Here is a 27,526-nt window from a genome sequence, read left to right as displayed (position 1 = left end):
GTTTACTTTGTATGCAGGTCTATGATATATTTCAACAACAAAACAGGAGTTGAAGGGGGAAAAGCACGTATTAATCATGTTTCTTGCCTATCTGGTTTTCACTCTTAGACCCAAGTGTCACCTTCACCAAAGGGACCTTCCTTAATCCATCCAAACACAAGACTTCATAGAGGTTGTTGGAGGAAGGGGCAGAAAGGGAGAAAAGCATAACTTTTATTATTCCATTGCTTTTTAGCTGGAAAATTCACTGACACAAAGATGCAAGCTGTGCTACTGTTCCACTTTGAAATGAATGTTCCAAGCACTGCTTCAATCTAGGCTCTAATAGGCCAGCTTGGCAGCCCAAGGCACATCCAGACACCTTTCAGCAAGAAGCAGACATCAGAGCTGCACTTAAATTTGTTCTGCATCTACCACTATTATCAGCCCGTGCTGCTGAAAATGAGTTTCCCTTCTCACTGTTTAATTCCTGAGATCAGTTCTGTAAGTAAGGATTTCACCCTACAGAAGCAGTTTGGGTTGTAAAGGAACAAAAACAACTGCTACACCAATCCAATGTCTTTTGAAAATATTTTATGTTAAAAATACAGAAAAATATTTCTTGTTCGAAGAGGAAAAATATACTGCATGACGACACTGATCTAGGTATATTCGGAAGGTGTCTGTGGCTCCACAACCAGTCACTGGAGTGATGACCCAATTTGGCAGCTAATGGTTCTTTTTCAACTTCTCAATCATTTATCAAAGCCAGAATCATACTGTGACAAAACAGAAAACATGAGAGTGGTGGATTACTGAAGTATGTGCAAGCAGGAACGGCTATTGCTTTCATGAAAGAACTGCACTTGATTTTGAAATAGAAAGTCAAGGCAACTATGCTATGTGCTTTGCTTACGAAGACAAGGACTGTAGAAGTAATACTGCAGTAGAACAGTAGTTCTTCCATCGTGTAGTAGATGGCCCCATCGCAGAACTAATCTGTTTGTAATTTAGCCAGATCAGCTTTATTTTCTAAAACAGAACTTGTAAAATAAACTTGGTCCTCAAGATTATTTTCACTCTAAACAGGCCACTTATTCTAGGTGCTGAAATCATGTAACTCTTTATATTGTACTTATAGGGGGTTTGAGATTAAGGAGTAGTCTGAGTTTCCAAACAATGTTTGATCAGAAAGAATAAAGGCATATAATGAGCCTGGAGATAGCTGCCAAAATATGTTACTGAGGCTTAGCAGGATGCAAAAAGATAAAGACACGAATACCAGCAATTACAGTAGCAGAATAGAGGAGATAAAAATGGAACAATTCCTTTGTTCCTTGGAAGCAATTTTTGAAACTAACCTGTAAAGGTACATGAAGAAACAGAGCAGATGAAAGCCTAGTTTAATCATGGCTTCCTTCATGTGTGATTTCAGTTGTCCTCGATTATGGATCTCTGTGGGATCGAATACCCCCATGTTCCCACTTGGCACCATAATATACCTGAAAGTTTAAGAAAAAAACAAAACAATTCCAACAGAAGTATAGTCATCAAAACATTGGGGAGCATCAGGGGGAGGGGAGGAGGAGAGCTTGCACAGAAGGAACTTTCATCTAAAGAATTGTTTCACAATTCAACATAAGGGAGGTCTTTTTTAATTCTATTTCAGTTTCAGGATATTGCGTGTATCTCTGCTACTACAACCCACAAAGAAAGAGGAGGACAAGAAGTACTAAAAGCATCAGCCCAGCTTCCCATGTATAAATGGGAGAGTTTCCAGGTGTGGTTACTTGGTGTTATGAAGGAAATGTCCACCCACAGTGGAAAGATGCATTAGATGAAAGAGAATGGAAAAGAATTAGTTTAGCTAAGAGCTAGTGTTTTATTTCCAAAAAAACCCCACACAGATAATCACAAACTCCAGTGATCAAAATGAGATAGCATAAAACAAGTCAAAGGATCTGTGTATTATTCCCCTCTTTGTCACAACCATCCTGTGTTACCTCAGCAGAGACACTGAGGTCGACAGGAGAGACTGGGCAGAAATGAAGAAGTTAAGTACTGCTGTCCGAACCCACAGAAGAACAAAAGTTGAGTGAAACAAAGTGAAATGTAAGCAAAAGGAAGAATAAAACCAGCAAAACAAATGTTTGTCCTGTGAAAATTCAACAAGCAGCATGTTCTTCTGTCATAAGCATTTCTCAAGAGAGCAAATGCAAGCACATGAAGTTCTCACTCCAGCTGAGCTCAGTCTAGAACAGTATTATTTCACTTAAATGTCATACAGGCTCTGCCTTCCTGGAATAATACCCTTTCTACACCGGAATTTAACTCCTGGCTTTACACCTGGAGAAAAAGCAAGATCTCAGAACAGAACACTTTTTGATTTTCTTTACATACTTGAAGAATGGCACCACTTTTACTCCAAAAGGCACTCCCCCACCTCTTACCACATTCAGTTCAATAATAGGAGGGGAAGAAGGGGAACAAGAAACAAGGATGTTTTCTAGCAGCAGCAGGAGACACAAAAAAAAAAAAAAAAAAAGATTAAGACCACAGTATTTTCCTTTCACAGAGGCATTAAAAAGCACTGCAGCATATTTGACTAATAACAAAGACAATTATGTCCCATTAAAAAAGTTCATGTGAAATAACGACAGTTTGAAAGTCTCTTCTAAATTTGAAGTTTTAAACGATTGGTCTATTTTTAGTATTACAACAAAAAATACACAAGTTTTCTGTACCAATTTATCCTAGAAAGAGACAGAGCGCAGAGTTTTCTTACATCTCTAGGATTTATTAATTTTGCTTTTTTTAAGAAGAGTGGTAACACTTAAATGATGCAACTTAATTAAAGCTTGTGGAACTTGGGAGGTAGTTTTTCCAAGAGGCTTACAAGCTAGTACAGCTTATATTATACACCTAAGGATGCCAGATGCTGACAAACACAACTCCTTCAGTTTTAAGAGGGGGTATGATCTACTTAAAGATATAACAAGAATCACATTACTCTGACCTACCGTCTCAAGCAGGTATATATAACAAAGAAGAAAGGGAAGTGTTCAACTTTTTTTAAGAGCTGCTTTATTTTTGCCTAGTCACATTCAACATTTCCTGTGTAAATCTTGCTTCTTTTGCACAGTAGCAGGTCTAAGAAATCTTTAAGAACTAAAAAAAATCTATTTTGAAACATGATTAGATTTCAAATAAGCTGCTTCAATATCTAGTACTGAACACAAGGAAACAAGGAAAATGTAAGACAAAACTATGTCTCACTGGGGATTGTATAAAATACTACAAAATTCAGAAGAAAAAAAAAACCAAATTAAATGAGAATCTGAGTATGCTGAATAAGAAGGGCCAGTAGGGTGTTAAAATAAACATGCTGCACTTTGAAAGTCTCCCTGATTCTGTTTTTGACCAATTTATTTTCCCTGGGACTTGTTTCCAATGCCCCTTTCACACAAAACCTCTCTACTCTCACTGAAATCATTGAGACAATTAGTAAATTAAGCCACTACTGCCTTTAACTGTACCATTTACTCATCAAAATTAAGCAGGTTTTGAAGGAATGAAAGTGGAAGGGATTATTATCTTACCTTTCTATTATCACTTAGATACACTACAAAGCACAGATTTCTTCAATCTCAACACAATTATTTTGATATTGGTACTCATCTTGGAGTAAAAGTTAATCTTAAACCTTTCTGAATTCACATGCAGCAACATTTACTCCAGAAATTTGTTCCTGAAATACTATAACATGCAAAGAAGATTCCAACACATTCAGCTGATGCTGGAAATTTGCAGCTGATAACAAGCACACACTTCATCTGTTCCCACTTAATCCTAGGTCAGTAATTGACACCTTCTCCTCTCTTCAGTGTATTCAAACTATTTTACAGCCCACCATTTTTCCAACTACCATATCTTTTGTCCATTGAACACTGGGTCAAATATAAGTTCTATCCCAAATCATCAGATTTCTTTTCTAATGCTAAACAACACACTTGCTTTTGTGGACAACTCCTTCACTATAGATGGGATAGTCCAGGCTGTTAATGTGGGTGAAACGCCTTGATCCTCAGAATGAAGGCAGGATTAGCAATACAGGCTTAACATTTTAACATCTTGTGGCAGGACAGGCAAAGTATCATATTGTCATATTTATTTATTGCCTACACTGCACATCTAAAATTGAGAAAACAACTCTGGATTTTAGGATACTCAGAATGTCTACCCCATGTATGACAAATCTAAAATGAGAGCTGTCAATTCAAAACAGCAGTCAAAGCTTACTGCCTGAAGTGTGGAAATAGAAATAACTGTATCTTTTAAAATTCTCTCTGACCAGGTTTAGAAGGGAAAGCAAGTGGCTACTTAAAGCATCAACATAAGTAAGCAAAAGGAAGTGGCAAAGGGGTAACCAGTACAAGAAATCTTCAAAGCTTCAAAGAAAATGCATTCTCTCTCTAGACTGTAGAAACAGTCTAGCCTAAATGAAACGCCAAATGCAGACTCCATACTTGCCAGCAGATACCAAAGGGAATACTGGTTATTTTGTGCAACAGCATATAATACAGTTGTACATATGGGTGGCCAAACAAAACTAAACTTATGTGTGTGCATTTAAGCAACATTTGTTTATCAAGCATTGTATTGGGTTTGCATGGCAAGGTTTTGGTAGTGGGGGGAGCTGCCAGAAGCTTCTCCCATGTCCGACAGAGCCAATGCCAGCCAGCTCCAAGACAGACCCGCCGCTGGCCAAGGCCAAACCAATGAGGGACAGTGGTAGTGCCTCAGTGATAACATATTTAAGAAGGGAAAAAACAACCTCAGGAAGCTTTTGCAGCCGGAGAGAGGAGTGAGAAGATGTAAGAAACTCTGCAGACACCAAGGTCAGTGCAGGAGGAGGGGGAGGAGGTGCTCCAGGTGCCGGAGCAGAGATCCCCCTGCAGCCCGTGGTGAAGACCATGGTGAAGCAGGCTGTCCCCCTGCAGCCCATGGAGGAAGGATGAGGGGTGTAGAGATTCCACCTGCAGCCCATGGAGGACCCCACGCTGGAGCAGGTGGAGGCACCTGAAGGATGCTGTGGCCCTGTGGGAAGCCCACGCTGGAGCAAGCTCCTGGCAGGACCTGTGGACCTGTGAAGAGAGGAGCCCAGGCCAGAGCAGGTTTGCTGGCAGGACTTGTGACCCCGTGGGGGTCCCACGCTGGAGCAGTTTGCTCCTGAAGGTCTGCACCCTGAGGAGAGACCCACACTGCAGCAGTTCATGAAGGACTGTAGCCCGTGGGAAGGACTCACATTGGAGAAGCTGGTGGAGGACTTTCTTCCGTGGGAGGGACTCCATGCTGGGAATGTGAGGGGAAGAATGTGAGGAGTCCTCCCCCTGAGTAAGAAGGAGTGGCAGAAAGCAACGTGTGATGAACTGACCACAACCCCCATTCCCCATCCCCCTGCACCACTGAGGGGGAAGTAGGTAGAAACCGGGAGTGAAGTTGAGCCCGGGAAGAAGGGAGAAGTGAGAGGAGGTGTTTTAAGATTTGATTTTATTTCTCATTCCTCTACTCTGTTTTGCTTGGTAATAAATTGGATGAATTTTCCTCTAAGTTCAGTCTGGTTTGCCCATGACTATAATTGGTGAGTGATCTCTCCCTGTCCTTATCTCAACCCACAAGCCTTTTGTTATACCTTTTCTCCCGTCTAGTTAAGGAGGGGGAGTGATAGAGCAGCTCTGGCGGGCACCTGGCCTCCAGCCAGGGTCAACCCACCGCAAGCATACAAGTTATACTGTCTCATGTTACCCCAGTTTAGAAACATTTGAAGGCTTTGCTAGCAGTTTTGTAGAAAACAAGGCTGATAATCTTGTTCTTGGGGAAAATAACCATGCACTTATCAGTAAAGGGATTCTGAACTTCTTTTTAATGAGAGCTATGAAATCTCTTATTTAATTTTACCAACAACTCAACCTGCAAATAGTTAGCCCAAGCAGGCTCAGGCAAACAATAATCACAGCCAACTTTTCATACCTATATCTTAAAACACGTGGTCTTTTGGACTTCCCATAGTACAGTGATTAGAGATAATTTGCAACAAATCCACACCTAGTTTTAGCATAACACCTGTAAACGTTCAATTCTGTGCACACCAAATGATACAAAATAAAAAGAACATTTTTGAACCGACAGTCCCAACATTACTGCGTGGAAACCCCTACTGAGAACTAAACCATTTCAAAGTGGTGCATGGCCCAGCATGCAAAGACCAGTAACACTGACAGTTGTCGTAAGATGAAAAGCCTGCAAAGCTTCCAAATACACAGAGGCAAGATGGGGGACCAAAAACAATGCAAATGAGGGGGAGAGACAAGACAGTAAATGAGGGGGGTGCAGGAGATAACACCAGAGCTCAATGGTTTTACAACCACCAGCTGTGCTGACCTAAGTACTTTTATGCCGATATCATTATCGGGCACGTAGGCACAGCATGAAAAACATTAACAACTACGTTTGCAGTACTGCTTCATAATCCCAATTAACATGCTATTATTTCCTAGGAACTTGGGAATGATTCACAAATCAAGATTCCTGGGCACTAGAGAGAATGCAAGGAAAGGCCAAAAGCTTCATATCCTTCACACTGCTGGGTATCTTGTAAGTTTAATTGTAAGGAGAGGAGAGTTTTATGCTAGTTAGATCCATGAAGACTGTCAGCAGCTCAAGAACACAACTGAAACATCTCATCATGACATATTATTTAGCTTCATACTGCACCTAAAGCTAAACTAGTAACAGTAGGGGAAAAAAAGCACACAAACCCCTTAGCACTTACCTATATATATTCCATGTTGCTACTGGCAAATTAAGGAGAAAGATGAACCAGTGCAATGAAATAAGCATTAATACAGTTACAATAGCATGGCCAATCACCTCGGGGACCACCCACTATAAAAAAAGGAAGAAAAGAAAAAAGTTATATGAACGAACGTAAATTTCTTTCTGAAAAAGATCTATATGGCATTATCATCTGATTCTAATCATATCAAACTCAGACGGAAAATTCACAGAAGAAGAAAATTCATGTGATTTCATCACAATATGGGAAAATTAATACCTTCAGACAGATTCCATGTGAATAAGCCAGAAATCAGGCCCTAAGATACTACAACAGAGCTGCTTTATCTAAGTATTAGAAAAATGTCTAGAAAGAAGCACAGCAGCTGTTCGAACACAACTATGTTACACAAGCATTTAAGAAAGTGAGTTAAGAAGGTATACAGTGTATACAGTGCTCATTTGAAATCACTGCAGAGAACACTGGATTTAGGAATGAGAGAAGCAGACAATTAAAATCTGCACAGACACAGGACAAACAAACACCCTCAGGCTTGGAACATGTAAGAAAGTTGATCAATGAGAAAACTAGGATAGTTAAATTGGGTCAGTCCCTGGCAATAACACATTTTTGGCTTGATATCATTCTCTCTTACATTAAGAAAAAAAATACCTTTAAATCAAAGTGAACACCCATGCAGGAAGGCCATATTGATTTAATTAAATCATCAGTTTTAAGCAAATTTGGTTAAAATGGCACTTTTCCTTATCACTGTAACACTCTACTGTTCAAGAGAGATTAGAAATTATACAGAAGCACTACACAAAGTTGCTATTAAGACCCCAGAATTCAGTCACGAGCAGACACCCTTGGTTTGGCACACCTACAAAAACGAAAGCACAGAACTCAAGAGCTCTGCTAAGAGTTAAGTCTCAGTCCCATGAATTCAGAGCACCAGCCCACCTCAGAGCACCAAGGGTCAGAAGAACAGCCTTTTGTGACTGAATTTGCTGAAAGGTAGGCAACCAAAAAAAGACAAGCAGACTGAAATAAAGGATACATGCAAAATATTGCCAATCAAGGCTTTTCAGATACACATTATACCCCTGGTATTTGTGATGCTAACTTGAAGGATTGTTTTCTTAAACTACATTAAATACAAAGAATAATAATTTACTTTATTGAGTTTTGAGCAGCATGATCTAGCATTAATGTAGTCACATTCCAAATCTGATAGTGTAATTATCTGAAGTCCAAGATAAGGAAAAATTGTAAATCAGAACACACAAAGCTTTATTTTTATCCAATAATCTGGGGAGAGCACTCTCCTCTTACCGTAGACTGTCTTGTTCTACAGCTGATCTGCCAAAGACATTCAATCAGTTACAACTCATTCCTACTGTACGTAGGAAGTTAGGCCACATTTTATTGTCAGGCCAAGTTATTTTATGATGTTTTTCCAAGGGCAACTGTTGCACAAGTGCTAAAGTTCAGTTCAACACTTTAAAAAGACCAGGGAGGCAAACCTCAATAATTTTAGCATCAGAATTATTACTACAACACTTGAAACCACAACTTAAAAGGAAGAATAAGTTAATGCACTTTTTACACTCTCCTCACAATAAAGCCAAATAGTGAAATTTTACTTTTATTACTTTTACAGAAACAGTGGATTAATTCATACTTTGCTAGGAAATAAGAAGATAACATCATAATCAAATGAACTTTCAGCAACTGAAACAAGATTTCGGACTGAAAAGTCCTCTCAAGAAAGTCTTAGCATGCACACGTGCACATCATCACGCTACATCCTGTAAAGCTCATGCTTTTCTCCAAGAAAATAAAAGAGCACGAGATTTCTTCTTTCCCTAAAAAAAAAAAAAATAGGTAAAGCCTTTTCCTTTTTCAGCAAGTAACCTATCCTTCTAGGATGAATTTTTTTCAAGTGCTTCCGTACGTCCTTCTGCTAGCTGAAATAGCACCAGGATTTCAAAGAGTATGACAGCCAGTTCTCTTTTATTCAGAAAAAAAGAGAAAAGAAAGCCACATCAGTCCTTTGACAGTCTGACAATGCCAGACAGCAAAGACTACAGGCGAGTTTGTAACAAAGAACATGGAAACACTGTTTGTGGAGGAGCTCAGTCTCCCGGCTAGGAGCTCACATCTAAAACAGAATGAGGCATCCTCACAATTAAGACTATCGTCTGGCCGTGTTGGTTTAGGCCTGGGTAGTTTCTGAGGGTGTGAAGCAGGCTTTCGGCACTCTTTTTACTGCACCAACCACAAGCAGACGCTACTTCTGCCGAGGCACGATGCGTTTCCCACAGCACGGGCCGCACACGCCCGCGGGCAGGCTCCAGCCCCCCGACCTCCAGCCCTCAGATGAGCGGACGTATTTCGGGCACCGAACCACTCGCCGTTCCCCCGCAACCAGCCGCCCCCCGCCCTGGCTCCCGGGGGCTACGGCCCGGGACAGCCCCCGCCAGCGGCCATTACCCAGCACAGGCCCTCACGCCCCGCCACCCTTAACCCACCCCCGGCCCGGCGGCTCCGGCCCCGCTCGCCCACCCTCAGCGGCGCACTCAACAGGCCCGGCCCCTCTCGGTCCACAACCCGCCCCGCCCCGGGCGCCGCCCAGCCCCGGAGGAGAAGGATACGAAGTAGACGGAGAGGAAGATCAGGGCGCAGCAGTCAATCAGCGAGAAGATGAAGACCACCGACTCCATCCCGCCACGGCCGCCGCCCTCCCGGCCGCCGTACGCCGCGCCCCTCCCACCCGAGCAGAGCAGCGCCGGGCCCCGCCCCGCCGCACACCGTGCTGGGAAATGGAGTCCGCCTCAGGGGGGGCGGCCGGGCGGTGACAGCCGGGGCATGTCCCTGCTCCTCGTGAGGGCGCTGCCGGGGATCTCACACAGCCCTGACAGAGGGAGCGGGGGCGCTTACTTTGGAACTTAATAGGCGGCTCGGGGGATCAGAGGCGGGAGAAGGGAGCGCGCCCGGACCGGGCTGGAGCGGCGCGGCGCCGGTACAGGCGGGCAGTTCGAAGGGGGCCTTGCGGCAGCGTGGCTGAGGCGCCCGGGCACTGCCTGCTCACAATTCCCGCCCGGCCGCCCCGCGCAGGCGAAGCGCTACGACAGCTCCTGGGACCTCAGAGAGGCCTTCGGCCGGAGAGGGCGGCTGAGCGGCGATGCGGAGCCGGCCGGGACATTTCGTGGACCTGCGGCTGAAGCAGCGCGTTAAGCAGGTACCCGCTCGGGCAGGCGGTGGCGGCTGGCCGGCTCCTCTAGTCCCCACGGGGCGGCAGGAGGCGGGGGAGTCCCCCGCGGCCGGCATGGTGGGCCTCGCGTCTCCGCCCTTCTCACTGAAAAGGGCCTCGGGTGTCCGGCCCGCTCAGGTGCGGGAGGGAACGGCAGCGAGCGCCGAAACCTGGCCTCGTCTCTCAGGACTTTAAAAAGGCTTTAGCAAGCTCTTTTGTTGTTGTTGTTGTTGTTGTTGTTATTGTTATTGTTGTTTTGTTTCGTTCTTCCAACCTCTTCAGTACTTCTGATCCTGAAGCTCGCTGCTAGTTCAAGCGTGAAATGAATAGTCCAAAGAAAATATGCTATGAGTATATATAGGTAAATCGGAGGTGTTTCGATTTGGAAACATGTATTAAATGACTGAAAAAAATGGTAAAAATGCCATTACTTCCATAGCGCACGTGTGAAGAGCAGGGAGAAGGGTGATTCCCTCAGGTGGCACAGTGCTGTGTCATAACCTATGAATTTCTGTGATGGCTTCGCAAATTGAACACTGTTTTTCTGTGTATAATTCCTTAAAATGTGAGTGGCCGCTTGAGGGAACTCTCTTATTTTCTTTTACAAGATCACAGGGATTATGTCTTGACTATTCTGAAATTTATGGTAGGCTTGATATTTTCTACAGGTCAGTAGTTGTCCATGGGTGATGTGAATTCTAGCATAATTTTAAAAAAACAATGCTATGCAATTTGATTTTTTTAAATAGAGGTATTAATTTAAATGAAATTTTTAACTTCTCCTCGCTGTGACATTTGTGGTACCATATCTGTTACAGGGAGATTCTCTATCTCTTTTTTTCTTTTTTAAGAAAGTGTTCACCATTACAGTGAACTGATTTGGAGAGCGGGGGAAGAAAGCAAATGGAGAACAGTTATACCCAAAATGTAGTACATTTTCTCACACTTTCATAATTTGTGATTTGAAAATGGGTTGGATCAACTGCTGTCAGGGGGTAAAAAAAAAAAGCTTGATAGAATTCACTTTCATTTGTATAGTTTTCTTTAATATTATTTAAAACATCTTGCAAAGATTAGAGTTCTTATCACGACAGTATCCATACTAGTTGATGTAGATAGATCTCCTACCTTAAAAATGAGACAAAACCAAAAGGTTAACTGAGAGAAATCAAGAAGTTTAGAAGGATTGATAATAAGATGGTATGTGAGTTACAAAATAATTTTTCTTACTAAATGAAAACAATGGAGTTGTACCAGCAGAAGTCACAAGCACCAAAATATAGTATGGGCCTTTTCCCTGGGAAATGTAACTAGCTAGTTAGCTGCATCTTAATAAACAGTTTGTTGGGAAATACTGTCCAGTGTTTTCCAAGGCAGTTCAAAGCTGTTCCTGATTGTCATTTTGACTTCTGAGAAGGGTAGAGTTTGAAACAGGCATATTTGAACTAGGTGTTCTGATGAAATGATTGACAAAAAATTTATTTGCTGCCTAAAATTCTTCATTTCAGTATCTTGCAAGTAGTAAATGTGGCCAGTATGTTGATATTGGAATTCTAGCATCCAATTTGCAGAAAACATACAGGTGAGCAAAGATTTGTATTCTTATATTTTACATTCAAAATATGAAATGTGTTATCTTGCTATTTTACATTTGTTTATTTTTAATCAAAATTTTAACTTTCTTCATGTTAACTTCATTACCAGTTGTTGAGATTGATTGAACCAATAAGTTCATTTCCACTCCACTGTTTCCCTCTGCTGATATATCTAATAACTTATGTTTTATCAATGCATTGGCATTGCAAGATCTAGTTGAGGTTTGGTTTTTGTGGGTTGCCTTTTTTTTTTTTTTTTTTTTAATTAAACATCTACAGATGCATTACAGCGTGTTGGTCCTTACCCCAGTGAGCTTAAAATATGAGGGAAAATAACACTTTGGTGCAGGCAGATGAGGGAGATACAGGATTCAGTAAGACACTAAATCTTGCTTGGTTGCTCAGCAGGGCTGCCAGTCTTGCCTAATTATTTTTAGGATGTTAAGCTTTTCTGGATGGGGAGTGAGGATGTGTTTCAGCAGATCATTGGTGGGTGTGGGGGTTAATGGAGGAGGAGAAGTATATTCATTTGTTTCAATTTATTTGTGCCTTGTTAGAGAAAGGGAGGCAAAACCCTTGATTAGAATGCCTACAGGTCTTGGGTTTTTGTTTTGTTTTACCTCTGTCAGCTATTGTATAAAAGCAAATAAAATACACTCTCAGTAAGTGAAAATAAAAGGTTGATGATTTTTGTTTGCATTTAAGGATGCTCATTGAATCAGATTTTCTCACAGTGGCTGTGATTAATTATCACAGTTGTTCCTCGCTGGACTGTGCTTTCTAGACTGTAGTCCTGTGTCTGTATGTTGTTCTTTGAATTAAAATCAAAAAGTCGGTAGTATTGTGAAATAGAATCCAGTGTGCTCATTTCTACATTGTTGCTTCTCTATCTATATCTACAGTTAAAGAGGGTCTTGATAATTTTCATTACACTTTCCTTTAGAGACCAATATCGTTTAGTGGTTTTGTTTCATCCCAGTGATTAAGCTATTCCAGGCTCAAGGAAAAACAATCACGTTTTCACATAGTTGGTTTGTAATAAGAACTTGCGTAGAAGCTTAGGTATCAACTTACAATGTGTTTTTTTCTACTGAGAATGACGATATGTTGAGGGGGAAAAGCAGTTGGTGTAACCTGTTTATTTTGGTGTTTTTTTCAGTGCAGAATATGGACGAAGAAAAAGAAATGCTTTTAGAATACAAGTTGAAAAAGGTATTTCTGCTAGTATTATGTTTAAGATGCTGAATTCTTGAATTATGCTTCAGCTGTTTTCTTAACACGTTTGAAACTTTTTGTTTCAGTGTTTGGAATAATCAGTAATGAAAAAGACCGTGAAGATTTAGCAGTTTTAGAAGCTGAACATGTGGCAAAAAGAGCAAGACAACAAGAGAAAAATGAGTAAGGACAAGTTTTACCACTAGATTACTTTAATAATGCCATTAGTATTTAGCATTTCTTTAAAGCTTTCTGCCTTCGTATTATTAAATTTGGGTATTTTCAAGGCTACAGATAGATCCTTGATTTCCCATGGGCTTGTCTTCATCAGAAGTTACCTGTAGTTAATGGAAGCACTTTTTTTTCACTGAAGACAAGCAGATACTAGAGCCCATCATGATTTCTCTGTTATGGGGAACATACAGCCCTGAATTAGTGGATATCCTTGGGGCTTTGTTGATAGTTTTCCCCATAAGGCCAGAGTCCTTATGTGATTCAGTTCCTTTGTTTTGTTTTGTTCTTAATCTTTCTTGGGTGTGAGATATTAGCCAAATCTGAGAGACTACAAGACAGGCTATTCAGAGTAAATCACCACTGGGTATGAATCAAGATTTCCAAACTCCTAACCCTTTGCATAGTCTTGTAGACCATTCTGGTTTCTCTAACCTGTGATAGGTATCAAGGGTCTCATGGCAGATTAGGACATTGTAATCAGAAGGACTAATCTAGTTCAGCAGTGATTTGCTACCACTTCCCTTGTGCCAGCATTAGTGATTGTGTGATCTCTTGGTGAACTGAATCAGATTCATCTGACATCAGGGGTTTTTTAGGAGTGTCTTTCAGCCAGGTTGCCAAGTTGATCCAACTCCTCACAGGCTTGAAAAGGATGCATTTTTTTAATTCCTTGTAATAGTAAATTTAGAACATGGTAGCCAGGAGTTTTTCTCCAGTCTCAGGCTATATATCATGGCTGTGGTGAGCCACGTTGTGGGAATTGCATTTGTTTTGCTTTCTGGGTGTCTCACTGGCAGTTCTGCTCTGATACATTAATAGTTTTTGTCTTCTTTCTATGTAAAGTACTGCAGGAAGTGCCACAGACCTCTCTGATTATGATGATTATCCAGAAGATCTTGTAAGTTGTATTTTATTATGATTGATTGTATTTGCAGAACACATGATTCAGTGTTGTGAAATTACAATGCACTTGGAGAGTTGAAAAGTGGAGGTGACGATGAGGTATAGTCAGAGTTGACAATTCCAACTGAGAATATACAGAGCTAAAAGGAGGCTATTTGCTGAAGAAAAAAAGAGGAACCTGTGGTGGGGAATCACTTTTGAGGAAGGCGTGCTGGGGGCCCAAAAGATCAGCTATCAGATGAATGAAATGATTGAAGGAACTGACATATTTGACTATTACTAAAAGATGACTGTCAATTAACAGGACTCATTTTGGGGTAAATTGCAAAGGCTGCTGCCTCTTCAGCCAGCAGATGGAGTTTTGTGTGCAGTCATATCATTTGCAGAGGAGTGGGTTGGAAGATGCATGACTACTTTTCTCCATCAGTGATAATGCTAAATGATGTTTATGAAATAGTTTTTATTGGCCTCTTCATAGAAACAATCCAACTTATAACCTCTATGTTTTCTTTTAAAATACATGAATCTACAGTCTGTAAACCATATGAACAGTTCTCTGCTGAGCTTATACAAGAAAGGCAATCCCGATTCTGTTCCACCCACTCCAAAAAATGATTCAATGGAAACCCCCCCTCCTGTGCGAGCAGCACCTCAAACAAGCACCTTCTCACGAGGAACAAGAGTTGAAACACGCATCTCTGAAGGGGGCTGGTTCATTGATAAAACTTCATGTGGAAAAGACTTTTTCATTGATCTTTCTGAGGATGGAGAAGGGGATGGAAAGAAACTGATTTCTGAGGTATTGTGTTTTACAAATCCAATGTGATTTAAGTAGCATGTATGAATATAATTTCCTGTGTAATTTGACAGGCTTTTGAAGGGTGATACTAAGACCAAAGGGACTCTCTGTCTTTCTGGTTTTTTAAAATATATTATTTTTATTACAAACATGCATGCTGTGTTTAAAGATAGTGAACATGTTAAATAGAAAGGAAAGATTGGCTTAAGCCCAATGGAGTACTTATTTTTAGTTTGGTTTCTGCAGAAGAAAGGTTCCAATGTTCTGCTGTGTCAGAAGTGATTTTTTGAACCTTCTGGCCCATTTCAAGCATGCTTGTATGGGAGGTAAGAAGTCACAAAGTTAAGAATTTCCTCCATGTTTTTTGAGGAAAATGTAGTGCTCAGTATTAGAGAGACCCAGATTAGTGCCTATACTGAGAGAAAGATCAGTAGAAATTAGCTGTTACTTATTCCAAAATGCTTACTGAATAGGCAGATTTAGTAAGTCATCCTTTTATCCTAATAGTACTGCATCTTCTTACATAGAGAAATCGTATAAAAGGGAGATCTTCAAATTGTAAAATGTTTGCAATAGTGTATTTAAAAACAACCCCCCCCCAATTTTCATCACTGAACTTCTTTTTATTTCTTTTCTCCTGTACTAGTCCTTTTCTTATATGCAGTTAACTTGCATCAGCACTGAATGATATTTTCTTACAGCCACTCATGACTTACTATTAAAAAAATTGTTTCCATTGGAATACATACATTCATACAGTTTTATTCATCCCCAAAGTGGATTGTTCTATGGTATGTAAATAACTAGTGTCTGATTTTGGTTAGTGGTTTTGGGACTTTTTGGGGGGGAGTTGTTTGGGGTTTTTTTTACTTATAAGTAGGTACTCTTAGCAAAAAAAAAAAGTGACTGGTGTAATTAACCCTTAAAAAAAAAGGCAAATTTTAAGTAAAAAAAAGGATTTTCTACAAAAAGAAGGGGTTAGATTCCTGCCTTGTTTGTCTTTAATATAATATGTGTAGGTTAAGCATCATACACACACACGTTTTGTTCATTTAAGTATTTGCAGAAATTCACTGACTTGGAAGAGTTTGTATATATAATTATGGTTTTATGCCCTAGAAATCAACAGAATTTTCTGTCTTGGAGAGTGAAAGAAAGAAGACAAAGGGTAAGAGAGCAAAAAGAAAAAAAGAAGAATTTCCAGATGTAGATGGAGAAATTAATGCCATGTTACTTAAAGAGAAAGGTGAGAAGTTATTTCTGGTGTGCTGCTCCAAACAGAGAGATTGTGTTTCACTGTGGAATCCCATTACCAGAGAAGTGTTTTACACTGAGGTGCAGAGAAGTGACCTCAAGCTTTTGTTAAGAAACTTAGCCTTAATGTTGTACTAAAAAACATTCCAGTTCTGTGTCTACTACCAAAAAAGAATACTACTCTACGTATTTAGCTAATTGTTTGTGCTGAGTTCTTTCTTGTTCGGTGTTAGCAACTACTATCACACCATGACTAAATTTGCATGACTTTTCCTCCTTAACAGTTAGAAGTAAGGGACCAGAGCTTTACCACCCTTCAGTGAAGTTTGAGGATGTAGGAGGCAATGATGAAACTTTAAAGGTTAGTTAACATTTTAATTGCGAGACACAGAATGCTCTGAATAAAACGTCACATGAATAATGACAAGAAATCTGGCAGAATTAAGCTGCCTGGCACTGAGAATAGCTGCTTATACCAATAGCAACAAAGTTTTGGGGGTTTTTTTCTTTGACTGTTCTTTCTGAAAGCAGTCACTGAAATTATATTAATAAACAGAACTTACTTTTATTTTGGCCTGTCTAGAATATTAGCAATCTATAATACTGATTTCTTCAGTTTAAATGGAGGTGTCTCTTGTCCTTAACAGGAAATATGCAAAATGCTCATTCATGTCCGTCATCCTGAAGTCTATAACCACTTAGGTGTGGTTCCACCTCGTGGTTTTCTTTTACATGGACCACCAGGATGTGGAAAGACGCTACTTGCGCAGGCAATTGCTGGGGTGAGATAACTTTACATTTACAGTTTCTTCTGTTTCTGAATTATATTTGGAGAGAAACAAAATAATCCTCCTTCATGATAGACTAGACCTTTTTCTCTTTTTTTATTTCTTTTTTTCTCCTTCCTATCTTAGTCTAGAATATATTCATTTTCACTTCCTTTGTTTAAATTCCATCTGAATCTGAACTTGATAGAACCTCATATGAAGAGGAGACATAGTGACAGGGTTTTATGTTTGACTTAATTGTTCTGAGGCATTCCCAGGACAGCAATATAGGCATGGGTATTGAGAAGGCTATAAATGGAAGATACTTTTGGTTAAATTTACTGTAGTGTTTTGGTTTAAGTCTGGACTCAACCTTACTATCTTTGAGGCGTTACATTGATTCTATTGGGTGGCATCTGTTAAACAGTGATTTCTGGATTCCAGAACTGGATGTTGCCTTGCCTATGTCAAACTAACGATTTCAGTGCATGTGACATTACTGATACCTTGGTGTGTGGTGGGGCTGCTGTGCTGCTCTGTGTCTGTCTTGGTTATAAATCTAGGGGTTGTTTAGGGCTATTCAGTGATAACCATGGACATTTCTTTGTCTTTAGCACAGTTGTTCCTTAAATGCCACATTAAAACCTTAAATTTAGATACATGTAAATTATGAAATATTGTAGTACAGCTTTTATCTTAGAAAGAAAACATTAATGTTATTTACTTTAAATGTTGGTTAGACCCTTCTGACACTATATGTCAAATGTTTTAATTCAAAAGTTTTGGGATTTTTCTTTTTAATGCCTTACCTTAAAAGGTACCTGTTGAATGAATCTGTGATATTTAATACTTCAGCAGGCGTTTGTATCCTGGAAGGTTACTGAATTTAGGGGAAGAAACATGACACAAGTGAAAAATTTTCTGAGATGAGATAAATTTAGTGACTACTTCTTAAATCATTTTCTTAAGTAAGATATTATCAGTAGTTATTCAAGGCAAATTATCTGTGATTTGTATAAATTAGAATTTTTTATATGTAGTTTCAAAGAGCTGGAAATAGGCTGCAACTACATGTAGCACAGTAGTGCTACAGTCTAACAAAATTTTATTTATTTATTTGTAATAGCAGAAAACCTTGAGTGTGAGCTTTACAAGTGTCTTTACATAGTCCTGTGCAGCTATTTCTGGAGCACAACTAAGGGATCCAAAACTGATAGGGATCTCTTCTACACTGCTAAGTAATGTTTGTTACAGATGGAAAGAGACAATTTTCTCATGGGGGAACCCAAGCATGAAATGAAATATGTGTGTTGTGAAGGATTGGGTTGGGGACCAAGGTGCAAAGCTACTTGACAGCCCAGTCGTTCCCTAGCTGAATTAGGGAAACCTGGGTTTTGTATCCATTTCAGTTCACTTGGCCAAATGGCTCAGACCCATTTTAAATTGGAGGATGCTACTCATATTTTTTAAGAGCTCTTTAAGATTTAGTCTTGATTACATAATCAACATAGAAGATGTATTACTGGAAAATATTTGTCCTCTAGGACAAGCAACATTTCTAACCTCTGGATGTATCATACAACATTCCTTGTCTCTTTCAGGAGCTTGAGCTCCCAATGCTCAAAGTGGCAGCAACAGAGATAGTGTCTGGAGTGTCAGGGGAATCTGAGCAGAAACTGAGAGAATTGTTCGAGCAGGCTGTGGTGAGACACCCGCTGGAAATAACGCTGTGAATTGTTTGCCCTTTTCTTTGTAAAGATTCATACTTTGCTGTGGTTTGAATTTGAGTGAATATTAGTGAGTGTTTCTTTATACTGCTGCACACAAGTCATAGCATCTCCCCTTCTGTGACCAGAATTCCATTGTACTGTCATGCTATCATAGAGCACAAAGATTGCTATTCTGAAATCTTGACAAAAGATAGTTCATCATGTCAATGTAAAGGGAGCAACGTAAATTATTTGCCTGTTTGGGGCTGCTTGGCTTGATATAAAAAATAAAAAAGATGTAATAGCAGTTTACTGTGCTTTTTTTTTTCTTATAAGTTTTTTTGCTGCTTTTGTACATCATGGAATTTGGGTGAATGTGAGGGACTTAAGGCTTTGGCAGTTTAGGTATAAAGTAAGAAATTTGGGACAAATATCATAAGAGCAGAAGTCAAATTACAGTTGGAAGTCTTGCTTTGGTGTGACTTCCAGACTTAGTAAGAAGCCAGGAGAACCAGACAGGTTGAGATAAATTTTAATTTAAACAAATGCAGATTCCCCCCCTTTCCCCCCCTGTGGCTAATGTTTTATTTCATGTGGACAGCTTCCTGATCTCTGAGAATGTTCTGGCTTTACAACTTTATTCCGTTTTTCTACTCTTCCCCACAACTGTATATAGGTGTTTAAAGTTATGTTCCTGTATAAAAGGATGCTAAACAGGGCAAAAGGATCAATTGTGAAGCTTTTAGGTTATTATGCTTCCAGTTGATACATTTTAATTTTTAGAAAGACTTGTTAAGATGGTGTATAGAATAAAATTAAATAAGTGATCGCACAGAGTTTTTAGAAATTACATATCTTTTTTATGTATAGTGATTGAGGGGAGGTTGCTATAAAAGTTATTTTTGAAAAAATTAGATGTGTTGCATAAAATATGTGTAAAAATAAAATCTGTTGCCTTTCTTATAGTCCCTCGCATTAAGTAGCTTTTCCATTTAGTTTTTGTACCCTTTTTTGTGCAGGGAAAAAAGACATAGTTCCACTGTATATTAGGCATATAGTGTGGAATCTTTATAGCTTAGTTGCATTTTTTCCCTCTATCAGATAGCAGAAAAGTGAATGACAACTAGATGGCGCAGTTGGTAGGTGATAACGCAGAATGCATGGCGTTTACAATACTATTTTTTAATATGAATCTAGTGGGTTTTTTTGAAGATGATTCTAGTGTTTTCCTTGAGTATTCCTTTGCACTACTGGTGCTGCTTGAGAATATTAATAATCTTATGTCAGTTAAACACTGTCCTTTTCTGTTAGAGTAGTTATTCTTCAATATTAGCGTTGGCTTCTTACGAACGTGAAGTACATGAATTTTAGAACGCTTGTAGGAGTTGCTCATTGCTCATTCTTACTCTTTGAACGTGGTCAGGCTCTATATTAATCTTGAAGTTGGCAGATCACTTTTCATGACCACCTACTGCTCCCTTTGTTTCATTACGTGTATCGGTAATACTAGCTCTTGAAATCCCACAGCTCTAATGTCGCTAACAAAACAAACAAAAAACCAAATCAGACCTTTCTTGTCTGATTTTCTTTTTTGGACTGCAAGTAAGCAATTACAATGGAATATTTGTGGAAAACATAAAGCAACATAGAGGTGCATTTAAATTTTAAACAATACATAGAGACATTTTGAATCTTATGCCTTAATTATTTCATAGCCTCAGCTCAGCACAGTTTCATAGTCTGGTGGCTCTCCAGAGAGTCAATAAGAACAACAGAATTGTTCCAGGACAGGTCGATGGTGCAGCAGATTTCAAGTAATAATTATAGAACAGAAAATTGAAAAAAAATCATTCTCTCTCATAATACACTGTGTCAGTGTAATTTTGTAACTATTAATATTTCTTGTTCCTAGGCCAGTGCACCATGTGTCCTTTTCATCGACGAGATTGATGCAATCACCCCAAAAAGAGAAGTTGCATCGAAAGACATGGAGCGGAGAATTGTTGCTCAGTTCCTAACGTGTATGGATGGTCGGTTTCAAGAACATCTGTACTAAGCTAAACTTTCTAATTATCAGGCTCACTGCCTACTTACCTTCAGTAGTGACTCGTGTTTACTTTAGTGGAGATAGTGGTAATGTTTTTTTGTATTTTGGCACAGTTTACCTGGGGTGGTGGTGGAAAAATCCTAATAAATTTGAGGGGATGTTACTACATTATTTTCACAGTAGTCTGTACAGCATTATATAAGCCTGTCTGTTGTGTAAACAGATATAATGAGAGAATGTGTCAAATGTCATTTGAAATGCTTATTTTTGCTTGATTGTGCAAAATGCAAATCCTAGGTAATAGAAATAAGGATGAACAGCAGTTTAGGATGACTGCTGGTTATCTCTGCTGTTCTGAGTATTATTGTGTGCTGCAGAAACAGAGTCACATAGATACTAGAACAAAATTGAGACAATGAGTATGAGTACTAACTTCCTTCCTTCCTTCCTTCCTTTAGACTTGAACAACGTGGCTGCCACTACCCAGGTCCTTGTTATCGGAGCGACTAACAGACCTGACTCACTGGATCCTGCACTGAGGCGTGCTGGGAGATTTGATCGAGAAATTTGTTTAGGGATCCCAGATGAAGCAGCGAGAGAAAAGTATGTGTTAGAAAGTTTAAACTTCTTTTTGATTAGTTAATAAGGAAATAACGTGTAAGTTAACATACAAATTAAGAAAAAGAACTTTATTGTGTTTAGTCCTATTTGTGCCTGTACACACCCTATGGATCAGCACACACTGAAAAGCGCAGAAGACATGAAGTGTGTGTCTACTCTTTGTCTTGATAGCTGTGTCTCTTCTTTCTTGTGTGCAAATCTGCTTTTAGCATTATGTTAATGGGTTTTCAAGTGCTTTAACAGTATAGATGATGGAATTAAATGTATTTTTCCTGTTGTTCAGGAAGTTAACATTCTGTCTTTGGTGCTCCCTATGTAACTATTAAATTAGGAATATAAATTAAGTACTCTTTGGAGTATTTAATATGGAATATAAATTAAGGACTCTTTGTTAGTCCTCTGAAGCACATACCGTAAGCAACAGCTCTAGATTCTTCCGTTCCATTCTTTGTGGAAATACACTGGTCCAGGCATTAAGCTGAGCTGCAGTCATCCTGGTTTGTATAACCAGCCCTTTTTACTCCAAACATTTGTGACTGTCAGACTAGATTAAAAAAAAAAAAAAAATTGCTTTTTTAATTAAAAAGGAATTGCTACTCATTTCCACAACAGCAGAAAACACAGGAGGGGAAATGTGAAAACAGCTCTTGCTTATCTTGTTGCAGGAAGGAAAGGAAGGTTAAAGGATAAGCTCCTTCTAGCTCAACTAATCTTATTTCTAGGTTGGAAAAGCAAACTATTCTGCTTGCAGCATTGCTCACTTTGTGTTGTACTGGCTGTTATTCCACCCTTTATTTCTGCCCCCACTCTGGCCATGCTCCACTTTTTTCTTTTTGGGTTTGTTTTTTTTTTTCTTCTTCCTCCATATCTACAGCCCTGTTGTAATTATGTTCCTCTTGGTTGTGGGAAAACACACAAATGGTTAGAGGTAGAACTAAAGAGTTGACTGAGTGTTCTGATTCTATGTTTTTTCTTAGGTTCATGTTAAAAATATTATGTTCCCAGAAATAGCACTGTTTCAAAGGATAGGAGTTGTGAACGGGAAACCCATCATAGCATGTAGAGATTGTTCACAACAGTCACATTTGTTTATATTATTGTTTTGTACAATTGTTTGTATTTGTGTTCCTGGAGGTGTAGGCTTACAGGAACTGCTGATTTCATTTTATTTTTTTAGATTATCCCCTCCCCCCTGCTTTTCTGTTCTATTTTGGGGGTGGGGGGGTGGGGGGTCGTATAGAAACAGAAGTCCTTATAGTGTGCTGATTTACCATGTAATAAATCAGCCTTGCTGAAAGCATGATTTGAACTGCGTGGCTGGGGTTGTATAGCCTTAGGAAGGTGGCGCGGGATGAGGAGGTGTACCTGGAGATCTTACTTTACTTGCAATGTTTTCTTGTGCATGTATGAAGCACATGAAGGAGAATAACATATGTAGGACATAAATTTGGAATGAGCCGTTTACAGTTCTTGACTTTTTATACTTTGAGTCACTTGATTAGCTACAGCTGTTGTCAGGTTGAAAAATTCTTGAGAACCAAGCTAATATCACTAATAAAGATTTAAATAAGAGATGATGGAACTTATTAGTGGGGGAGGCAAACAGATGAAACATAATTTCAGAGTTTTGAATAGTTTAATAACTCGTTCTTTTCATAACTTTTCTGTAGTTGCATTACTTGATCTGGAAATAATTTAAACTAGTTTTCATTGTAACTACAAAGTATGTTAATGATCTTCACTTTTTTGGTTTGTACTGCATTTTTAAAATATTTTTCCAATGAAAAGATGTTTTGCTGTTTTAAACAAGTTGATTTTATCCCTCTGCTCAGGGTTTTTCAGTGCCAGTATTTGTGTGGTGACATTGGCTTTTTTCTCTCTCTTTTTTTTTTTTTTTTTTTTTTTACACTATTCATATAGTTTTCAGTTGTCCTTGGCTTAGAACAGCTGGCAGTCTTGGTGGACCTTAAAGGAGGTTTTTAAAACTTCAGCCTTGATACAGAGTGAAAAAACTCCCATTAAAAAAAAGGTGTAAAGCATAGCACTTCCCTTTCAGTTACATAGAGCTGTTTTGGCTTAGTGCTGGAACTGCATAGGTAGGTGTAACTTTAGTTTTTGAATGAGGATGAGGTAACACATGAGGTGTACATGTAAGCTGTGTGTTGCCTATTGAAAATTTTACTGGGGATACGGGAAATATCTGCAGTTACATTCCACCTACAATGGTAGGGGAAAGATACTGAAGACTGAAAAACAGAGCTCCTCACACAGTCTGATTTCATTTGCTCCTCACAGAATAGTTTGTTGTGGATGTTCTTCAAAAAATAAATAAGTGTGGGATGGAACAGACAATGCAGACTAAGGTCATTAGGAATACAAGGTTAAATACCTCAGTGGATAACTTGTGTGTGTCTCTGTGGTATACTCTGAGGTCTACTCTGTTGATTTTGAATCCTAAACTAAGGTTTAAAGAATCTATAATATTTAGATTCACCAAAACTATCTTCTGCCCACTGATGGACATTGCCTGGTTGATGCTGTTGGTTTTTGTTTAAGAACTGAAAGGAAATATATAGCATAGTTTTGTGGGTTTCAGTGTTGGTTACCTCCTAGTTGAGTGAAAACTGTTCACACTGTACTGCTTTAGTTCATGTGGACTGAAAGAGACCTTAAATCAATGCTGTTTGTTTTCATATGAAAGTAAAAAAGCCACAGCTTCATCTTTATTTTGTCATTCTTTTTCTCCCTACTTGATTAGAATTCTTCGGACTTTGTGTCGAAAACTTAAGCTCCCAGAGTCCTTTGAATTTCATCATTTAGCACGGCTGACTCCAGGTTATGTAGGTGCTGATCTGATGGCCCTTTGTCGTGAGGCAGCTATGTGCACAGTGAACAGAGCCCTGATAAAATCTGAGAAGCAGAAAAGGAAAAACATGCATTCTGGAGGAAACACGGCTGAAGAAAGCATGGGAGTAGGAACAGACAACCTTGGGGAAGAGGATACCAAACAACTAGAACTTCCTCCTAAGGTATTTGTTCCTTGAAGCATGTGCCTCTATTATCTTTAAGAATTGGGCCATTTATAGTTGTGAAAGTCATTGCTCATAAATCCTTAAACATCTATGGCCAATGTAATATTAAACTTAGATTTAGAAATATCATCTCAGAAGCTTGACTCCTAATGACCCATATAATGGGTCTGAATAAGTGGCTCCCAAAACCCACACCTTCTAAAAATCGTGTTAATGTTTTATACAAAGTGTGTTTTTTTTCCCTGGGTGGTTGCTGTTGTTGTTTGTGTTGTGTTGGGTTGTTTTCTAGCAGACCTGAGGTTAAAATAGTGGCTATATCTCTCTTAAAGTGTTATCGACTGTAAGAGAATTGTAAGAATACCACGTTTGCACTGAGTTTTTACCATGCTGTTTGCTGTGCCCTCTGTGAAATATCTATTATGATGCTTTGGGCTCTTCCCTAACCTGGTATAGTTACAGTTAGCCAAAGTCTAGAAGTATTTATACAGTCTACATTTTCCCATGTGATTACTTGGGGTAAATTGCATGTGGTGTCGAGTACCTATAGCAAGTTTGAGGAAGAAGTATGTATCCAGTAGAAAAGTTGGATTAGCAATGTGACTTGAGCTGCAGAGAAGGTATCTGTTAATGTGCCGTACAGCTGGAACGCTGTTGCAGAAAATAGCATTTCCAGTGCCAGAATTACTCTGTGACCCAAGTAACATGCTGTGGTCAGTGAACCAGAGCATCTTTATATAGAAATTCTTGCCCCTACTTCTCAAAATAGTGTGTGTGTGCCTTTGTTATTTTGTAGGCTTCCTAAATATTTGTCTGGAGAAGTAAAACAAAGTGGTTTTAAATCCACATTGTACTCAGATTCTGGTTTTAGAAGGCCTGTAAAAGAAAACTGTTATTGTAATTAACAAAAAACAGTGTAAAAAGCTGTAGTAAGCCTTTGTATTAGAGTGACATAATCATAGTGCATACCTCCCAGTGTTTCCTGGGGCCTGATGTAGCCAAAATAAAGCGGGGAGGGGCAGGTAGTTGCAGCTTTTATCAACATCACCATGATCAAAGGAGTTATTGAGGATGAGGAAATCTAATCCTAACAGAGCCATATTTTGATAGCTGGCAGGAGGCTGACATAGTCTAATACAGGGTATTGTCATTAAAACCATTATATTATGTTTATAATGGGAAAATAAACATACAAAACCTCTAAAAATCATTCACACAATTCAAGTAAACAAACCCAATGGTCTTGGCTATTTCAGAGTTTTTCTTAATGGTTCTGTTAGGAGGAGGAGGGAGGGCTTAAAAGGAATATCAGGCACTATAAACACTTCTATTTCTTTTGGTCAGTTGTTGCAACAGGTAGGAAGAGATACTTTTCCCATATATATTGTTGTTGGAAAAATGTGGAAACTTAAACAGAGTTTTTACAATTTATTTTTTTTTCTCCCTCTATCTTATAGTGAAAATCCTGGTATAGTTTTACTTGTGGTGCATTATCAATTTGCTTTGGTATTGCCTTTCCGTATTAGAATTGGGATGTATTTATGTTGTGAAGGTATAAAGTTCTTCGATCAAGTATTTTCTCAGATAATTTCCCCAATAAGGAACTGATTGGGGAAATTGAATGTACCTGCCTGGGGCGCTGTCATCTGCAAGATGGGACAGTGTTGAAAAGCAGCAAAGTATCTCTGGTCTGTTTGCCCAAACTTTATCAAGGCCTGGGTACAAAAACTGAGGAAATGAGTTGATGACTTGAAATCACGTTATGTTAAATAAAAACGTATAATCTAAAAGTGTGTGTTAGGAGTTTTAAAGGTTTATACGTAACTGAATATTCCGAAATTGTTGAAATTGTGCTGTTCAGCAGAGTTGTTCACTTTCTCGAAAGCAATTTCTTATTGAAAACAGAATTAATACATATAATTAATACATATTTTGGAAATTGCAGCATGGAAAGAACTTTCTCCTAATCGGTGTGGGAGAAGCTGTAGGAAGAATTCGAAAACAAAATGCATGTGCTAGCTGTTTCTGTAGTATCTAAATCAAGTACATTCACAGTTGTTAAATGTACATAGTGCTTTCCTGGAACATTTTTATCATTATTGTTAATGTTATTTTATGTGTTTTTATGTGTATTGTACAGAGTAATTTGTTTTATAGTAATTAATATTACAGTTGAAGAAAGTATTGCTTTGAAAAGCCCTTAAAAAATGGTTCTTAAAATCTAATCCAGTGCATAAACTTTTTCTCTCCCTTTCCCTGTACCCTAAGGATGAATTGCAGAGACTTTTGGATTTGCTGAAGAAGCAAGACCCCTTGCCTGAGGAGCAGCTGCAGAAGCTGTGCATTGAGATGAATGATTTTATTGTTGCGCTTTCATCAGTGCAACCCTCCGCTAAGAGAGAAGGCTTTGTCACAATTCCTGATGTGACATGGGCAGATGTTGGAGCCCTGGAGGACGTTCGGGAGGAGCTGACTATGGCAATACTGGTATGTCTTAACCTTACTTTCAAAGACTTTTTGCACTTCTCCCTGTGCAGGAAATAAAACTATGCTTGTTTATTTTTTAATATTTATTTAAGGTATAATGTACTGCCCATGAGTCCTAACATGCTACAAACTAGAAATTTTGCAACATCATTTAAATAGTCAGAATTCTATAATTTGCTTTTGAATTTGTTAAAAGTCTGGCACATATATTTAACATTCCATTTATTGTATCCATGCTTTCAGTATGTTCATTATTGCTGAATCTTAAGTATTCTAAAAGTTGTGTACCAATAACCTTAGTTTTGCAACTGCCACGCAAAAAACTGGAGAATACTTAGCTGGAAGGTTAGCAGTCTCGGTGCCAGTCAGAGGGATACTTAACACTAACACCTTAAGATGAGAACTTAAATAAATAAAATCTTTGCCTCTGAATAATGGTACTTGTCAGTGCAAGATAATAAGATGCTGATTGACTGTTTATCTGTTCAGCCTATAAAGAATCATCTGAAAGTTTCATGTTGGCTTTTTTTCACAGATAACTATGATAATTATTTTTTTTTAGGCACCTGTGCGAAACCCAGAGCAGTTTAAAGCTCTGGGCCTGACTACTCCAGCTGGTGTCCTGCTTGCAGGGCCTCCTGGGTGTGGCAAAACACTGTTAGCTAAGGTAATACATTTTCTGAACATGTTTAAAAATACTGGAGATTGTTCTTGAAGTAGATGTTTTTGTAGGAATGACTGAGTCTGGATCATGCTGCCAGAAATTAGGCTTTTGCACTGCTTCTCATCAGAAAAT

The 27,526-nt window shown here is 39.0% G+C and overlaps 2 protein-coding genes across 3 annotated transcripts in view; one reads left to right on the top strand and one right to left on the bottom strand.

Moving 5' to 3' along the window:
* Positions 1-556: 556 nt before the first annotated feature.
* On the bottom strand, positions 557-9,688 carry CNIH4 (cornichon family member 4). The gene is made up of 5 exons (XM_075749352.1): positions 9,472-9,688; positions 7,992-8,060; positions 6,812-6,924; positions 1,341-1,481; positions 557-758 (listed from the first exon to the last, which is right to left on the bottom strand). The coding sequence occupies exons 1-5, from the start codon at positions 9,538-9,540 to the stop codon at positions 731-733; spliced, it is 420 nt and encodes a 139-aa protein (XP_075605467.1). The 5' UTR covers positions 9,541-9,688; the 3' UTR covers positions 557-730.
* Positions 9,689-9,811: 123 nt separating this feature from the next.
* The window catches only part of NVL (nuclear VCP like), a 42,429-nt gene continuing 24,714 nt past the window's right edge, over positions 9,812-27,526 (top strand). The window contains exons 1-16 of one of the 2 annotated variants that reach the window (XM_075749347.1): positions 9,812-10,058; positions 10,353-10,431; positions 11,579-11,652; positions 12,825-12,877; positions 12,967-13,063; positions 13,958-14,012; positions 14,550-14,816; positions 15,936-16,062; positions 16,355-16,431; positions 16,718-16,852; positions 18,439-18,540; positions 20,459-20,576; positions 21,052-21,196; positions 23,973-24,243; positions 26,512-26,730; positions 27,293-27,397. In XM_075749347.1, the coding sequence (XP_075605462.1) occupies positions 14,562-14,816; positions 15,936-16,062; positions 16,355-16,431; positions 16,718-16,852; positions 18,439-18,540; positions 20,459-20,576; positions 21,052-21,196; positions 23,973-24,243; positions 26,512-26,730; positions 27,293-27,397 (1,554 nt within the window). In that variant the 5' untranslated portion in view covers positions 9,812-10,058; positions 10,353-10,431; positions 11,579-11,652; ... (2 more) ...; positions 13,958-14,012; positions 14,550-14,561. The remainder of the gene's footprint in view (positions 10,059-10,352; positions 10,432-11,578; positions 11,653-12,824; positions 12,878-12,966; positions 13,064-13,957; positions 14,013-14,549; positions 14,817-15,935; positions 16,063-16,354; positions 16,432-16,717; positions 16,853-18,438; positions 18,541-20,458; positions 20,577-21,051; positions 21,197-23,972; positions 24,244-26,511; positions 26,731-27,292; positions 27,398-27,526) is intronic. The other variant, XM_075749346.1, reaches the window with a different exon arrangement.

Source organism: Balearica regulorum, chromosome 3, assembly GCF_011004875.1.
Source record: "Balearica regulorum gibbericeps isolate bBalReg1 chromosome 3, bBalReg1.pri, whole genome shotgun sequence".
NCBI classification, from domain to species: domain Eukaryota; kingdom Metazoa; phylum Chordata; class Aves; order Gruiformes; family Gruidae; genus Balearica; species Balearica regulorum.
Note: the sequence above shows the minus strand (reverse complement) of the source record. Positions and strands in the feature narration are given on the sequence as shown.

Excerpts from the sequence above, each read along its gene's own strand:
- CNIH4 (XM_075749352.1), bottom strand. The coding sequence starts at position 9,540 with ATGGAGTCGGTGGTCTTCATCTTCTCGCTGATTGACTGCTGCGCCCTG. Across the intron at positions 1,482-6,811 it reads GCAACATGGAATATATATAG|GTATATTATGGTGCCAAGTG; the intron begins GTAAGTGCTAAG and ends TTAAACTTTCAG. Across the intron at positions 759-1,340 it reads TTCTTCATGTACCTTTACAG|TATGATTCTGGCTTTGATAA; the intron begins GTTAGTTTCAAA and ends GTTTTGTCACAG.